Genomic DNA, 13,490 nt, shown 5'->3' on the forward strand with positions numbered 1-13,490 from the left:
AGCCCGGACTCAGGCCGCCCCAGAGAAACTGGAAAACCGGTCGGCGGCGCCAGGGAGCGGCGGGAGAGGAGGGGCGGCAGGTGAGGGCGCCGGACCACCGCGGGCAAGGGCGCTACTCCCCACCCCCTGCTGCCAATCATCCTGCTGTCGCTCTGTAGGTGGAGGGGGCGGCTGGACATCACAGGCCCGCTCTCCGCAGTCTGGCCGCTCACTGAAGGAAGGGGCAGAGGGCGGCCAGGGATGTGCCGAGGCCAGGGCTACACTCGGCTGGGCCGCAGTCGGCGGCTTCGGGGGCGGTGGCGGGGCCTGCACTGCCGGTGGAGGAGGCGGTGGCTACCGGGGTAGGTGCATCCTTGTGGAGGGCCTCTATTCTGGGGGCAGGCTTTTTAGGATAGGTGGGAAAGGCTCCTAGCTTAATTGTGCCAGACCAGAGCAGGAGCTCTTAGAAAAGGAGGTCAAATCAATTGCGAATCATACATGCCACAGGTCTCCCCTAGAATTGCAGTTTAATCCAGGACCTTTTCCATCACAAGTCCTCTCCTTGCGCTGAAGCAGTCTGTGGAATTTAGAACTCACTGAGAGAGCAAGCTGAGCCAGGAGGCGGAAAGACAGGAATAGTTTTTTTGTTTGTTTGTTTTGTTTGTTCGTTTTTGTTTTGGTGCCAAGGATTCAACCCAGGGATGCTTAACCACTAAGCCACATCCCCAGCCCTTTTATTTTGAAACAGGGCCTTGCTAAATAGCTTAGAGCCATTTAGTTGCCAGGCTGGCTCTGAACTTGCATTCCTCTGCCTCAGCCTCCTTAGCAGCTGGGGTTACAGGTCTGCACAACTCCACCCAGCAGAAATAGTTTAAGGTGAAAATTTTATGTGATACTCTGAACCAATGGCCTCAGCACCAATAAAGTTGTTGGGAATGCAAATTATAAGGGTTGGAGTGGGGAGATGGGGTCAAAGGATATAAAACTTCAGTTAAGAAGAATAAGTTCAAGATCTACTGCAGAACATGTGACTACAGTTAATAGCAATGTATTCTACAATATGGCTAAGAGAGTAGCCAGGTACTAGTGGTGCTGGCCTGTAATCCCAGGGATTCAGGAGGCTGTAGTAAGAGAATTACAAGTTCTAGGCTAGACTTAGCAAGTTTAAGTGGCAATTATTTCAAGACCCTGTCTCAAGAAATAAGATGTTCTGGGGATGTAGCTTATCAGTAAAGTGCCTTTCGGGTTCTATCCCCAGTACTGCAAAAATAAATAAACAAAAATAAATAAGGGTTGGGGTTGTGGCTCAGTGGTAGAGTACTCTCTTAGCATGTGTGGGTTCAATCCTCAGTACCACATAAAAATAAATAAAATAAAATAAAGGTGTTGTGTCTACCTAAACCTAAGAAAATTTTTTTTAAATATTAATTTTTTTAGTTGTAGATGGACACAATACCCTTATTTTATTTATTTATTTTTATGTGGTGCTGAGGATGGAACTCAGGGCCTCTCATGTGCTAGGCAATCGCTCTACCGCTGAGCCACAACCCCAGCCCCAAGAGAAAAAAAATTTTTAAATAAATAAGAGAATATATTTTAGGTGTTCTCCCACAAAAAGTAAGTCATGTAAATAGTGCATATGTTGATTGGCTCAAATTAGCACCTGGATGGCAAGGCTACAGAGTAGGGGACAATGGGGTTTCCACCAGGAGGGAGATTCCAGCTTCCCATCTATGAGACAGCTGTGTGCCCCTTCCTCCCCCCACCCTCACTCTACTCACTCTTTTTATATTCAAACCTTCTATCACTCTTAATTTCTAGGGGGTGATGCCTCAGAGACTGACATCTTCTGGGCTGATGGGGAAGATGGGGTATCTTTCATACACCCCAGCAGTGAACTCTACCTGCAGCCTCTGGCAGGTATGGGCCCCCACCCCTCACCAGCTCTGTACTGTGAACTACATTGTTGTGGGCTATTGGTTGTGATACCAGTATGGACATTCTGGAATGCTTGTCAGGTATCCTCTTGCTATGAAATCTATTCAAATACCTGGGGAATCAAGGGTCTCAGAATTGGGAATATTCAGGCTTGACAGAAGTCCTCCAGGCTCCCCCTCTGCCCTGGGTACTTAATGCTATTCCTTGCTCTAAACTCCTGTGCTAGCCAGGTATGGTGGTGAACGCCTGTAACTCCAGTGACTCGGGAATCTGAGGCAGGATCACATATTTAAGGCCAGCCTTAAATTCAGCAACATAGTGAAGCCCTAAGCAACTTAAAGAGTCCCTATCTTAAAATAAAGAAATAAAAAGGGCTGGGATGTGGCTCAGTAGTTAAGTGCCCCTGGGTTCAATCCCTAGTACCAATAGATGATAGATAGATAGATAGATAGATAGATAGATAGATAGATATAATAAACTCCTGGGGGAGAATTAACCACATGGTTGGGAAAAGACCTATGCCCCCAAACTCCTTTCACAATCCTCATCCCCACCATACCATACCAGTTATTTTATTCATAGTCATAGAGAACCATGGAGAGGTGGAAATCCGAAGGCACCACAATTGCAGTCATTGCTCTTTGAAAGACTGCCAGTGGCAGGCTGAGCTCCATTTGACTGAATGCATGTGCCCAGAAGGCATGGAGCTAGCTGTGGATAACATCACTTGCAGGGGTATGTCTTGCCTTTTTTTCCAGGTCTGAACTTCTGGGTTTCAGGCTGAGAGGAGCAGCAGGGCACTGGGAAAGATGATATAGATGCCTGATGAGTGCCAGGCACTGTGACAGATACTAGGCAGGGGATTACAGATGGATCAGTGCTTGCTCTGCCTTCAAGAAGTGTGTAGGCCAGTGTGGGAGGTGAGATGGATATTTAGAAATAGATACATAGATATATATCTAAAAATGACAGTTGCAATGGGAGGTGTCAAGTGTTTTAGGGGTTCTCAAGAGGGAGAGTTTGCTTTTGTCTAGAATAATTGGGAATGTCATTGTGGAAAAGTTTACACTGAGCTGAGTTTTGAAGCATGGTTAAGACTTAAGGGTAGAGGGACATGGAACTTGCCGTTGAAGTTTTCTCTTTCTTTCTAGACCTGCCAACCGCCTCAAGCCCACTGGTTCTGATGGTGGCTGTAGTGGTGACCTTGATACTGAGCCTCCTTATGGTGTGTGGGGTCCTGATTTTGGGTATGGAGCATCTAGTTGGCATGGCTGATCCAGTGCTACCTCTTCTCCACTGAGCTGTGATGGGCTGTAATGGGTCCCAGGGTCATATGTGACTGACTTCAGAACCCCTTTTCCCCTCCAGCGGACTCCTCTGGTTTTCAAAGAGTAGAAACAGCTGGAGAGGCCTGGGGAAAACATCTACTTGAATGGGCAACTGGAAGTGTCCTAGGCAGGGGGAGGCAGAGTAGGATTGATGGACAAGTACAGGGAATACCTGTGTTCTTCCTATTCTCAGTGAACCGGAAGAAGTGGCAGGGCCTATGGGGGTCCAGGCGGCCAGATCCTGAGCTTGAGCTGAGCAAGCTTCGAACCTCTGCCATCAGGACAGCCCCCAATCCCTATTACTGCCAGGTAGGGCTTGGTCTGACCCAGTCGTGGCCTCTGCCCCCAGGGCTCACCGAGGTTTCCCCAGCCAATGTCACTCTGCTCAGGTGAGTCCCCCACCACTTTCTGAAAACTGTTGTGCTCTGAATCCCCACCTCTGATCCTCTCCATCCTGTGGTAGATTATGGATCAATTATGGTGCATTTGAGCAATCAATTTAAACCTCTTGTGTAGGGGATGAAGGCCCATACAAGCTGTAAAAGGAGAGAGGGCAGGGTCAACTCTCTGCCCCAATTCTGGAATGATAAGGACCTTAGAATATGACTCTTCTGGAGCCCAAGGATTGCCACCCTTCCAGGGTGTTTGCAGCACCATAACTGAAGGCCTCATCTCCTGGAGTGGGGGCACACACCTGTAATCCTAGCAACTTGGGAGGCTGAGGGAGGAGGATCACAAATTTGAGGCTAGCCTTAGCAACTTAGCAAGACCCTGTCTCAAGATTAATAATAATAATAATAATAAAAAGGACCAGGGATATAGCTCAGTGGTAAAGCACCCGGGGTTCAATCCCCAGTCAAAGGAAAAAAAATAAATAAAAGGCCTTATCACGTTTGTCTGCTCTCTGCCTCAGCTCTGTGTGAGTTAGCACCACTCTTCTAGGGCTTGTGCTTGGAGACATCCATGATGCAGAGAGAGGTCAAATAGGGTCATCAGGGTACATAATGGGACAAAGCAGTTAACCCTCTGGGACCCTTCTCTGTGTCAGCTACCCACTCTCTTCCAACCTGTCTTCCTGCAGAGCCCTGGGCCACGGTGCCTTTGGGAAAGTGTATGAGGGATTGGTAATTGGCCTTCCTGGGGACTCCAGCCCCCTACAGGTGGCAATCAAGGTGAGGGGGTAGGGCTTCTGGTTGGTTGTAGGAGAATAGGGCACCACAGAAGGATGGACAATTGCTAGAGCTATGGTGAACTGCACTCATGGTTTCCAGAGGAACTCAGAACTTTGCTTTTCCTCCCCAGACTCTGCCAGATCTCTGCTCTCATCAGGATGAGTTGGATTTTCTCATGGAGGCGCTCATCATCAGGTGCCCCTGGGGCTTGTGCATAGAGGTGGGAAAGCCCAGTTTCACCTGCAGAAATGGCCTCCCCTGCATTCTGGGGTTAAGAGGTAGTATATTTAGGGACACAGGGTCCTCTGCATTTGTGCAGAACTTAGAACATGTTTCTCTCCCTGCTGGTGATGGGGTATGTGCACTACTTGATTCAGCAAGTTCAGCCATCAGAACATCGTGCGCTGTGTGGGGCTCAGCCTCAGGGCTGTGCCTCGCCTCATTCTGCTGGAACTGATGTCTGGAGGGGACATGAAGAGTTTCCTGAGGCAGAGTCGTCCCAACCTGGTGAGACACTACTTCCAGCCCTCCAGGCCCCTCTCAAGACTCTGTCACATGTGTCCACAGACTTGCATGGACTGATGTGTCCTTTGCCTGATCCAGGGTCAGCCATCACCTCTGGCCATGCAGGACCTGCTGCAGCTGGCCCAGGACATAGCCCAGGGCTGCCACTACCTTGAGGAAAATCGCTTCATCCACAGGTTAGGAGCAATCCTGGCTCAGAGGACTCCCAGCCCAACTCATTCCCCAAGGAATAACTCTTGCACATAACTTTTAAGGAAATAGATCAGGAAGGGCCAGAGCTTCTCAATTCTGAAAGAGATCTTTTGCCCTATTCTACAGGGACATTGCCGCCAGGAACTGTCTGCTGAGCTGCACTGGACCCAGCCGTGTGGCCAAGATTGGGGACTTTGGGATGGCAAGAGATATCTACCGGTGTGAAGCCTGGGGAAATGGGAAACTGCTACTCCAAGGGGGTTTACCAGCACCTTGATGGTATTTGAACACTTGTCACTCTCCTCCCTCCTGTAGGGCCAATTATTACCGTAAGGCAGGTCAGGCCTTGCTCCCAGTCAAATGGATGCCCCCAGAGGCCCTTCTGGAGGGCATCTTCACATCGAAGACAGACTCCTGGTGATGAGATATTCTCCCTTGCACTTTTCTACACTGCTTTGAAACTAATCCTGTCCTTCGGTGGCTGCATGGTTTGTGGGAAGGGTTGGTTGGACCTGATGGGCCTCACTTGTCTCTCCGACTTACAATGCAGGTCTTTTGGGGTACTGCTCTGGGAGATCTTCTCACTGGGTTACATGCCCTACCCTGGGCATACCAACCAAGAGGTGCTGGACTTCATCATTGCAGGGAGCCGGATGGACCCTCCTCAGGGCTGTCCAGGGCCTGTGTGAGTTTAGAGCACTACCCAGGAAGGGAGGTCCCTAGAGACCATGGTGGCCACAAATTCCTGCCTTCCTCCAGGTACCGCATCATGACCCAGTGTTGGCAGTATCAACCTGAACTCCGCCCCAACTTTGCCAGCATCTTGGAGCGCCTTCAATACTGTACTCAGGTATGCCTCTTAATAATGATTTTCCCCATAACCCCTCTGACCAGCTTGGCCTTGTGAGTCAGGAAGAAAGCCCTAAAACTACTCTGTGGCCCACTGTTCCCCTACCTTCCCGTTACAGGACCCTGATGTGCTTAATTCACCACTGCCAATGGAACTGAAGCCCACTCTGGAGGATGAAGGGGCTTCTAGCCTGGGGAACAGGTCCTTGGAGGGCCTAAGATCCCCACAACCCCAGGACCTGAGTCCAGAGAATTTGAAAAACTGGGAAAGGAGGCCTCTTGGCCCTCACCTATCCTCTGGCCTCAAGCCCCTCAAATCCCAAGGTCTCCAACCTCAGAATCTTTGGAATCCCACCTATGGCTCTTGGGTCCCAAGGGACCCTGATTGAGGACTCAGACACTGTTCTTAGCAACTGCTCCTCCCTGTACCCCTTTCCAGGCTTCTAGTGCCTTGTTAGTCCAGTAGCCTCTGTTCCCCTGCAGTCTGTGCTGTATGTCTGGACCTGTCTCAGGGCAGTCCTGGCAGCACTGGACTTTTATGCTAGAAACCAGCCCCAGGCCTCTTGGGGAAGGGCCTAGCTACTCCCAGCCTTTGGTCTTTGGGACCAGAAGCCATTCCCTCACACCCCAGTTATGGTGGGGAGTGTGGATTACCCTCTCCCCACATCTTTTATCTCCAACCCCATAGATATTTCTAATAAAAAATTCTTTTTACACCTTCCAGTGATCTGAGTGGACATGAAATATTTTAGAACTGAGGAAAGGAGTCCAGAGGAGGGAATGGATGAGGCCTGAGTCACAAAACTGAGTCTTTGAGTTTTATTAGGAATGAGGAGTCCATTGTAGTGTGGGAAGTTAGACCAATAGGTCTAGACCTGTGAAATAAAATTTTTTACCTGGCCCCTCTGGAGAGGTACAAAGCTGCCTCAGAAGAGCTGGGCTGGCAAAGGAGCCCATGGTTCCCCTCCCCTCCTATAAAATTAGTGTCATTAAGCTCTGGGAACACTGGGGCTCAGTGGAGGCCAATTCTGGGTGTTGGCAGTGCATTCCCTTAGTGGTTGGCACCTGGCCCTGCAGGACTGAATGAACTGCCCGCCCAGCGGTATTCCTGTCTCTTGCTGGCATGCACAGTGGGGATGCAGCTGCAGGTCCACATCTGTCTGACTGTTGGCCCAAGTGTTGGGACAAAGGGTTGGCTTCATCTCTCAGCAAGACTGGCCAGGATGGTAATGAGATTGTCCAGCCCCAGCAAATAGCCGTCCTCACGGTTGCCCTCCTCCCAGGGCCGCCGGTGGTCCAGGATCTGGCCATCGGGAAGGGGTGTGGTCTTGCCAAAGTCGATGAGCCACACGCCGGCTCGATGGCAATGATCATGCACAAACAGGAGCGAGCTGCCAATCACCTGCCAAGCCCCAGCAGTCAGGCCTTTTCCTGAAGAAGTCCCACAACTCTTTTCCCACTCTAACCACCATAGACCCAGCACCTGAGCACACTAGCCTCTTACCTCATGCCTCCTAAAGAACTCAGAGACCTCCAGGGTATCTCGGATCTGCTGCAGACGGTTCAGATACATCCTCTGGAGAGGGTAGAGTAGGCAAATTAATTTTACAAGCTAAGGAAGTCCTGCTAACATTAGGAGCCACGATGCATTTTCAGCTTGGCAAATATGGTTGTGAGACTCCCCTGCATGGCTCGGGAGGGAAGGAAATACAGCAATTACAACAATTAAATAAATGCTACCAGGGGAAGTCACATAGGCAAAGGCACTGGAACAGGTGACCAGGAGGCACCCTTGGCTTCAGATGCTTCAATATATCAGGATTCTGGGATCAGGTTCTCACCAGCACTTCTGCATCGCCTTGTACAAACTCCTCAAAGACGCGAGTCACTTGCTCCCGGCTTCGTGTAGTCTTGAAGTCGGTGCTGCAGGAGCCATCTGCTTTCTGAAGGAGGTGGGCAGGGAGTGTCAGAGGCTCTGACCCGCATGGGGTGGCGGGAAGAGAATCATGCCAGGGCAGCAATACCTCCCAGGACATTAACTTCTAGGGACAGTGAGACCGCCGCCAGAGGGCGTCGCTCGGTGCTGCTGGTGGAGTGGTCAAAAAAGGGGGAAGAACACCAGCCCGGTGAAAGGGGCTGGGATGAAACAAGGGCCCAGACGCTGAGGTGCAAAGCAAAGTGGGCCTGGCCCACCTTGATGCCCTCGATACGGAAGCCAAGCGTGGTACTGGAACTGATGCCTTCCCGCCACTGCATGTAGCGAGGCTTAGTGACAGCCCGTTGCGCATGCTCCTCCTCAGTGGGTGCTGCAGGATCCACCGCCAGCATCTTCTTGTACATGTCCTTCCGAAGTTTGGGCCGCTCTCTGGCCTTGGTCAGTTCCTCTTCCAGGTAAGTCCTGCGGGAGCACAGACAGGAAACAGGATGTGAGGTGCGGGCACCAGGACCCCAATCTAGTACTTGCCTTAGGAACTGAATTGAGCGATTGTCCCAGCCCACGTTGGTTCCTCTTGGCCCAGCAGGGCATGCAAACCTGACGCCCATCTTGCAGTCAAGCACGCAGGGTCCGTCGAAGCCATCAAGCAGGTCCTGCAATTGCAAGTAGCTTTCGCCGTCGCGCTCAACAACGCCATGGAAGGCGGGCACACAGCCACGCAGCGCATCAGCCATCAGCCGCGCCAGGCAATAGCGCTCAGGCTCTGAGCTGCGCTTCAGGATCAGTCCGCTCGTGCCAGCAGCCTTGAAACTCCCTGCGGAAGGGCACCAGTTAGTGCTACTCAGTCCCTTCCAGTCTCAGTAACCCTCCCCACGCACTGGTCCCGGCAGTGATTCTCACTTACCTGTGTGTCCCGCCAGCTGCACCCAGGCATAGCGCTTCTTGAAAGGGCTCATGACTGGCAGATTCACCATGGTCCGGATCTTTTGCCAGTGGCTTTTCTGAAAGCAACACGGGCCCCGTCTGCAAACTGGTGTCTCAGTAATGCATAAACGTTTTCCACTGGAATAGGGCCTTGTCCTGACCCCAACCCAGTGGAAGCAGCTGGGGTCACACAATTTCATTTACTCATCCATTCATTCAGGGAGTTTATTGTGGGGCAATGTGGTGGGCACTGAAGCAGACATAGAGAACCTGATTTCAGTTTCTCCAATAAGCTGAAAAGGGCCCTGGACCTAGTGTCAGAAAGCTCAAGTTTATGCCTCAGCTCTACCACTCAGAAGTTACTTTGGGTGGGTTACTAAATTGCACTATCAAGGTTTTTCAACTTTTGTGAGCATGGGAACAACTTGATGATCACCCTTGTTACAGATTTGAGGCTCTATGAGTCTACTGCAGGGAAACTGAGTAGGTCTGGAATGTAGCCAAAAATTTGCATTTCTATCAATGCTTCAGAAGATTCTAGGGCCTGAGAAACAAGCCTTTGTGTGTCAGTCTTTTCATCTATAAAATGGAGAAATAACTACACTTTCTGGGTTGTTGGGAGTAGTAAATGAGTCTTGGGTGTGATATGCGCTCAGCTCCCTGGGGCATCTCATTCTGTGGTGTGAAGCAGAAGATGGACAAATCTGGATCACCAATTAATTCACTAGGGACCTCAGTTCCTTTCATTTAGGGAACAAATAGAATCAACCTTTTGGGGTCTAGGGCATGGATGCCAGCCTGCCAGGGCCTGAGAAAGTTTTGCAGTTCCCCAAGACTCTCAGTTGTCCCTGGATTCCATGCATTCCTCACTTGTTGGCGAAGCCCAAGTCACCCTTGGTTCTGATCTGAACCCAGAAATCTAAGCCTGAAAATAGGAAGCAAAGCTGAATACCTGTCAGACAAAACTGACTGAGAGAAGTAGATTTGGGGGGATGTACCCCTTGCGTTATGAACATTGCTTAGGCCTTCATCCAATCCTGAAAGCAGACAACTGGGACCTTTCTGTTTCTTACCTCAGACTCAGTAGTCCTATGTCTGCTCTCTGAAGTGCACAGGTTTGCTTATCTGTGTCTATTGCCTTCTCACAGGGATGCCTGCCATTTAAAGGAGATACACGTGTATGTCCCCATAGGACGGGAACCCAGTCCTATGCCAAGAGGAAATTCTAAGAGGGAAAAGGAGAACAGAGGAGGTGGCCTAAGTAGTGAAAAGCTGCTAATCATAAAGCCTTTCACATGGGGAGTTGGTGACAAAGCCCTGGGTGGGGAGTGAACAGTGGGTTCCAGTTCTGACTTTGTCACTTTTTAGCTGAGTGAAGCCACACAAATTATATGTATGGGTCTGTGTTCTCTGGGTTGACATAGTGACTGCCCTAACATGAGCTCCCATTTACTAACTGCTGACTGCTTGCCAGGCACTTTCTCATCTTCCCTTAGACAGTGTTGCTCTCGCTTTCCTACTAAAGTCCCTACATGGCGCAGTAGGGCATAATCACATGTCCAATCCGTGGGGAACTGGGGGTGTAGCCAGAAGCAGCCCACTAGAAGCATGACATCTCTTTCAAAACTCCCTTTTAAAATCTTTAAATACATACAAGGCTTGCATTTTCCTGCATAATAAATCCAAGTTTTATTATAAAACTCCCCACCTCCAAATCCTTAAGTAAAATTCCAGGAAGATTATTTATGTACCATATATATTCAGCAGCATTGTCCCAGACCCCCTTCTCTCACATTCCATTTGGGAATCTTGATGATGATAATCCCCAGGCACAGCAAATACATGAGTTGATATTATTAGTCCCATTTTGCAGGAGAAAATCAAGGCTTATAGGAGTTAATTTTGTGTGTGTGTGCTGCTGGGGATTGAACCTAGGGCCTTGGGGATACTAGACAAGTGCTTTACCACTAAGCTACTTTACCACCAGCTTTCAGAGAACTTAGCATCCCCTTATTCCTTGGCCCTAACTCCCCATTTCTGGTTGAAGCTGTCTACTTGTCCACCTCCCTCCCCTGATCCAGTTTCTCCAGAAGGTTTCAAAGTTCATGCTATCGTCCTATCTCCCTTTATGGAGTCAAATGAGGTACCATATAAGAGAGAGATTTGTACAAGGTAAAATGATTTGCAGCTTTAAGGAGCTAGGAGGGTTTTGATTTCTGAGGGAACACTGAGATTAGCCTGGGGACTTCTCCCTACTGGCTAGACACCTTTGCTTTCATGTAAAGTCATGGTTTTAAAAGTGGGAACTTCAGGCAGTTTTAGGGGCCTGTCAGCAAAATTTGGGGAATAGTAGGACCAGAGTGAATTTAGCAATAGCATAACAACTAGTTCTATAGCTACCCTAGTAAAAGGGGAAAGCAGCTTGGGTTAGTTCTCCAAAGCCTTCTTGGATACATTCATTTGTGAATGTATCATACTTCATGGGGGAGTTATCTCCCTAAGATAGAAGATGGCAGTTACCTCCCTAAGATAGAAGATTCCTTCTGGGGTCATGTGGAAGGAAGCATTGAGGGGTCTGGAAGGTGGAAGGTAGGCCTGGGTGAAGAGGGTTTGATATGGTATACTTCAACTTGGTTCATGTATGATAACAGCATCAGATTGCTCACAAGTTGAGGTGAAATGAAACCATTACCTACTCTTCCTATCCTGGTTTTGTGAGTCTCACATGAGCCAAGAGCAGCAGTCACTATGACTGGTTCTAGCTATGTAGGAAACAAAGGGCTTCCATACCCATTGTTTCAGGTGAACCCTCCTGAGGTTTCTTTGACAGGATTTATCTCCCTTGCCAGTAACAGATATGGTCAAGCATGGAAAGAGTTGATGCAAATATCATGAACCCCAACTGGCTACCATCTTCTATCTTAGGGAGATAACTCCCCCATAAAGCATAATACATTCACAAATGAATGTATCCAAGAAGGCTTTAGAGAATCATTCTTCAGTGGGTGGTTAGGTTGGTAAGTGGGTGGGAATTTTGGCTCATGAACAACGGCAGGGAAGATATTTTTGAACAGGTAAGACTTTCATTGTATGGGCATCAGAAAGCAGATTTTTAATGTTACAGAGTGAAATCTAGCTGCCAAGGAGGCCAAAACCCCATCCTTTGCTCCATGGAGATGCCCTTGGAAACCTACACACAGCCAGAAACTACCTGGGTATCTGAGGGCAATAATCAGAGGAGCCGATTGTGTGAGACACTCCTTGATGAAGTCACAAGAGGCCCCCTGGTAATCCCCACTGCTAGGGCTGAACAAGGAATATGTGCTACTGGGCTGAGCTTAGCTAGATACTAGCACCAGACCCTCTCTAATCTAAACTCTATTTGGAAGCCTTAAAGACACTTGTTCCTCATATCACCCCAGACTCTCAGCCTATCTCCTACCAAAACAGATCATTTGCTGTCTTCACTTTCGTTCTGGGGCTCCAGTCAGTCATACAGCTCTCTGCCAGCCCAGCACCCTCCCCATGTTCCAATTGTCCTATCAAACTAGCACTCCCTGTGGTGGTGGTAGGGAGAGCAATCAGTTTAAATTTATACAATGATTTGCACTAAGGTATAAATTGACCCACGACTTCACCTTCCCATGGGCATTTGCTTTTTAAAAAGGAAGTCTGTTAACCTAAATTCTACTCTATAATTAGTGGAAAGTGATGTGTGGGGGTTCTCAGTCCAGAAGGGGACAGCATCCAGGTCTCCTTACCTAGCCTGGAGCACTGAGAGAAGAAAAACAGATGAACAAGAGCCAAGCACCCTCTGTTCTGCTAGAACTACCCCTCACAATTGTTTGAGGAGGCAGGTGTAAGAATATCATGACAACTACCCTTGGGGAAAGGCCTCCAACTACTCTTCTTGGCATGTCTGGGTTTCACTGATCCTGACTCTTCCCTGTACCAGAGGAAAGGCCATCAAAGAAAGGGAGGCTGCCCATTTCCAAATATCCTGCTCTAGACAGGCTTTACAGGATGCTTGGAGGTCTAGGGGAAGGTTGCATGCACCAGAATGAAGCAGGCAGAATCTCCCCTGACCTTGGTCGGCTCAGGCTACAATGTAAGGGGCTGGCCATCTGAGAGTCCTAGAGTGGGGCCACAGTACCCTTTCCTTAGGTGCATCCTTCACAGTCAGCCTGAGGGTTCTGCTTCCTGCTAGGGGAAGCCCTAAAAATGGCCTGGGCGGGCGTGCTGTGCAGACTGCGGGACCCGCGGTGTGAGGCAAAGTCCGTTCAGGGCCCTTCCTCGCGGACGCAGGCAACCTCTGTCAACAGCCCCTGGCTTATCTGCTCTGTGGTGGCTGTTTGCCTTCAGGGAGGCCCCGCCGGGCTGGGGGTTGGGAAGGCCTGTAAGACGCAGCCTTGGAACTAGAAGGGCCCTCAACAGCTCCTGGCGTCGGGAGAAGCAGAGACTCGGGGTGGGAGAGGTCGACCTGAGGTTGGTCTTCCAAGTCTTGACCCAGCCGAGGCTGCCTACAAACTGCATGCAGGCTTGGGCTGTGGTACCTCTTCCAGGCAATACTGCCGCCACCCCCCCCCACCCCCAGCCGCAGCTTGGCTGGATCCCATGGGCCGGAAGAGGCTAATGGGGTGTGCCTGC

At 49.8% G+C, this 13,490-nt stretch overlaps 2 protein-coding genes across 3 annotated transcripts in view; one reads left to right on the forward strand and one right to left on the reverse strand.

The window, feature by feature from the left end:
- The window catches only part of Ltk (leukocyte receptor tyrosine kinase), a 10,852-nt gene extending 4,146 nt beyond the window's left edge, over positions 1 to 6,706 (forward strand). The window contains 16 exon segments of the mRNA XM_048793075.1: positions 14 to 80; positions 159 to 341; positions 1,801 to 1,899; positions 2,500 to 2,652; positions 3,069 to 3,164; positions 3,439 to 3,634; positions 4,327 to 4,417; positions 4,548 to 4,612; positions 4,795 to 4,924; positions 5,021 to 5,118; positions 5,261 to 5,353; positions 5,450 to 5,551; positions 5,685 to 5,819; positions 5,894 to 5,984; positions 6,103 to 6,368; positions 6,370 to 6,706. Coding sequence (XP_048649032.1) covers positions 14 to 80; positions 159 to 341; positions 1,801 to 1,899; positions 2,500 to 2,652; positions 3,069 to 3,164; positions 3,439 to 3,634; positions 4,327 to 4,417; positions 4,548 to 4,612; positions 4,795 to 4,924; positions 5,021 to 5,118; positions 5,261 to 5,353; positions 5,450 to 5,551; positions 5,685 to 5,819; positions 5,894 to 5,984; positions 6,103 to 6,368; positions 6,370 to 6,430 — 1,926 coding nt within the window. The 3' untranslated portion in view covers positions 6,431 to 6,706.
- Positions 6,707 to 6,787: 81 nt separating this feature from the next.
- On the reverse strand, positions 6,788 to 11,307 carry Itpka (inositol-trisphosphate 3-kinase A). Of its 2 annotated transcripts, XM_048793074.1 has the most exons (7): positions 9,917 to 11,307; positions 8,824 to 8,920; positions 8,517 to 8,733; positions 8,177 to 8,381; positions 7,825 to 7,926; positions 7,488 to 7,559; positions 6,788 to 7,385 (listed from the first exon to the last, which is right to left on the reverse strand). In XM_048793074.1, exons 2-7 carry the CDS (start codon positions 8,891 to 8,893, stop codon positions 7,182 to 7,184), a joined length of 870 nt encoding a protein of 289 aa, XP_048649031.1. In that variant the 5' UTR covers positions 8,894 to 8,920; positions 9,917 to 11,307; the 3' UTR covers positions 6,788 to 7,181. The 2 variants fall into 2 exon arrangements, with proteins under 2 accessions (XP_048649031.1, XP_015336281.1); XM_015480795.2 differs by lacking the exon at positions 9,917 to 11,307 and having other exon boundaries at positions 8,824 to 9,859.
- Between the last annotated feature and the right edge of the window lie 2,183 nt (positions 11,308 to 13,490).

Source organism: Marmota marmota, unplaced genomic scaffold (genome assembly GCF_001458135.2).
Source record: "Marmota marmota marmota unplaced genomic scaffold, marMar, whole genome shotgun sequence".
In the NCBI taxonomy this organism is placed as follows: domain Eukaryota; kingdom Metazoa; phylum Chordata; class Mammalia; order Rodentia; family Sciuridae; genus Marmota; species Marmota marmota.